Below are 3,195 nucleotides of genomic sequence, written 5' to 3'. Positions count from 1 at the left end.
TTCCTCACAGTGGAAACTGACAGCTGAAATCTCTGAGCTAGCTTTTTGTATCCTTCCCCTAAACCATGATGTTGAACAATCTTTGTTTTCAGGTCATTTGACAGTTGTTTTGAGGCTCCCATGTTGCCAGTCTTCAGAGAAGATGCAAAGGGGAGAACAACTTGCAACTGGCCACCTTAAATACCCTTTCTCATGATTGGCTTCACCTGTGTATGTAGGTCAAGGGTCAATAAGCATACCAAACAAATTTTGTGTTCCAGTAATTAGTGCTAAAGGTATTCAAATCAATAAAACAACAAGGGTGCCCAAATCTATGCACCTGCCTACTTTTAAGTAATTATTGCACACTTTCTGTAAATCCTATAAACTTCATTTCACTTCTTAAATATCACTGTGTTTGTTTGCTATATGATATATTTAATTGAAATTGCTGTTCCGAACAACCAATGATCCATAAAGAAAACACTTGAAAATGATCAGGGGTGCCCAAACTTTTTCATACCATTATATATAAAGGGCTTCAAAGGTGAACACTGAATCCCTGACTGTTTACACCCATATTCATCAAAAAGAAAAATCTTCACCTTATTAGTCGCTGTTGCACTGGAACCAGGCACCACAGGAACATTAGTGACCTGCACTGACAAATAGTCATTATCAATGAGAGGCCACGCACCCTCCACTTTACAAGTCTGGAAACTGTCCTTAAATGTCCTCAGGTGTGGGTCTCCAAACAGCCCGCAGAACAGGTACCCAGGTCGAGAGTTGCTATAGCTGTGGGAGTGTGTGTGTGAATGTGCATGTGTATGCGAGTGCGTATGGAGATGCTGTGTGCGACTGTGGTAATTGCAGAGCTCTGGCTGGATCTCAGGGTGTGTGGACGATGTGGGCCCATCTCTGGAGCAGTTCCTCTGGCTCATGAGGTCTGAGATGCCCAGAACAGTCGAGTGGAAGACCAGGTTTCCCCGGCAGGACTTGGCCGTCCTCTGGGTGCAGGCAGAGTATGCACGTAACGCCTTGCAAAATTCAGTGTGAAAGCCATCCACAGCCAGCATCAGGTGGGATGTGAGGGAGACAAAGTCAGTAGTGCACTTCTGGATGCGACACTGCGGGGCGACCACTTGACCGAGACCTGAAGAGGAGAAACAGAAAACATCAGGTTTTAAATCCTTTCTTTTGAATAGAGGAATATAACGCACCAATTTTTTTTAACACTAGATGCCAAAGGTTGTCTACTGCAAGTAAACTTTGATCTGGAACACACAATGCTACCATGTTGTTACAGTGCAGTGGTCTAATAAAACAGGACAAAAGAAACGGCCGCTCATTCAGTCTTGATCAATCAGCAGTGCCGCTCAGTGACTGTAATAAACCTTAAAAGTAATAACCCAAAGAGCAGCCACAGAAAAGATAAAGAAGTATTTCCCACAGAGTTAGATAACTCTGTTTACTGCTGTGAAGCAAGTGAAAAGACAGTTACAAATCTTTAACAGGGATAGTGTTATATTGATAGAGATAAGTGGACAATACAAGGTGTGTTTGACCTGAAAATATTACCAGGATTTTTTTTACTCAGATACCCACTGGTGTTCAGCCAGTTCTGACAAAGATGTAGCACCTCTGGCAAAATGGAAATTACCTTGAAGAGGCCCCTCTTCATGTAATGTGTTTTTGTTGGAAGAATTTCATTTATTATCATTGCTTTATGCTGTATTATCTCTTTAAGAAACTGCTTGCTTCCTATATTTACTCCAGTGTGTGACTGTCGCTTTAAGAAACTGCTTGCTTCCCATCTTATCTTGTCACACCCCCATTCTCACATCCAGCTTCTTACTCCATATACTCACACAAAATCAAATGATATGTAATCTGATGCTTTTATAAACTAAATAAAAGAGCAGAGGAAGGGTGCAGCAACTCGGACTTGATGAGGAAGCTGCCAGAAGAGTAAGCTGCACTCTCACCTTGCAAGAAAAAGATCAAGACATCTTTTGTGTTGTTTACTTTGTCGTCATTTATGTTAAAATAAACCTGACATAACTTGGTCCTTCGAGCCGGGTGCCAACAAATTAAGCAGAACCTAAGGATTGGGTGGAGAACGACTGAAGACCGTGCACGGTCAGAACCAGGTTCTGGGGAAAGACCTGGGGAGTGAATTCTCACTCAGGCCAGAACTCCGACACCTGATCCTGGGCTGCTGATTGACAGCATCTAATACCAGAATAAGACCGAAGACCGTGAGAAACAATTTTTTATTACCAGCGCGTGGTTGAAATATGGGTTGGAGTCCCTGGGCAGTAATCCCTAGAACTAAGTGGGTTGAAAATCCCTGGGCAGCAAACCCTAGAACTAAGCGGGTTGGAGTCCCTGGGCAGCAGTCCATAGATGCCAAAGGCCTAATAAAGAGTGAATGTGACTGAGGAGGAATTGTGATCGAATCAGTGGGCAGTATGAAACCTAACGGTGTAAACGTACAACTGCTGATCAGTTAAAGTAGATCACAAGACCAACTATTAAGAATTTTTGGGGGGGAGGTTTTTGAGGGTTTTTTTTTTTGCACAGCGTAAAATAACAAAAATTAAAAATTAAAAAAATAAATCAAAATGGGGAACTCCGGAGTTTAAAGGGGATGTTAAGTACATGTCTAGGTACAATTCAGATTCATTCAAATTCAAATGTGAAGATTTAAATAATTGGCAGAAAAAGTACAATTTTAAAGGAAAATTAAAACAGGAAGACTGCAAAGAGCTTGTGCTTGCCATAAAAAGAGAGGCAAAAGGCAATAAAAAAAAGAAAGAGAAGCTTGGGCTGAGTGCGGCTGAATGTTGGCTTAAACAAGCTTGTGCAAGAAAAAATGGAATAGAACTGAAACAACTAAAAACAGAAGCAATGCGTCAAACGAGAGAAAAAACAAAATTATGTATGTCAGACTTGAGGACAATGAAACAATAGCATCAAACATACGCAAGAACCGAGTGTGCTGATAAAACGTCTCCAGTTTTAGATGATGCTGAGATAAAAGGAGATATAACATGTGCTGATACAGCAACTCCACTTTCAGATAATGCAAATACAGAAGAACATATGACACGTTCTCAACCCTCCCCTCCCTCCCAACCTTTGTATCCAAATTTAAAACAAACCAAAACAAGAGCCGACAAATTCAATAGCTGAAAATACCAGATCAAAGAAAAC

At 41.2% G+C, this 3,195-nt stretch overlaps 1 protein-coding gene across 1 annotated transcript in view; it reads right to left on the bottom strand.

Annotated features, from left to right (window-relative positions):
* LOC103397108 (RGM domain family member B-like) overlaps positions 1–3,195 on the bottom strand; it is a 26,808-nt gene that overhangs the window by 7,055 nt on the left and 16,558 nt on the right. The window contains exon 2 of the mRNA XM_008335348.3: positions 585–1,132. Coding sequence (XP_008333570.1) covers positions 585–1,132 — 548 coding nt within the window. The remainder of the gene's footprint in view (positions 1–584; positions 1,133–3,195) is intronic.

This window comes from Cynoglossus semilaevis, chromosome W (genome assembly GCF_000523025.1).
Source record: "Cynoglossus semilaevis isolate Cse_v1.0 chromosome W, Cse_v1.0, whole genome shotgun sequence".
NCBI lineage: Eukaryota > Metazoa > Chordata > Actinopteri > Pleuronectiformes > Cynoglossidae > Cynoglossus > Cynoglossus semilaevis.
This window is presented reverse-complemented; position numbering and strand designations above follow the sequence as displayed.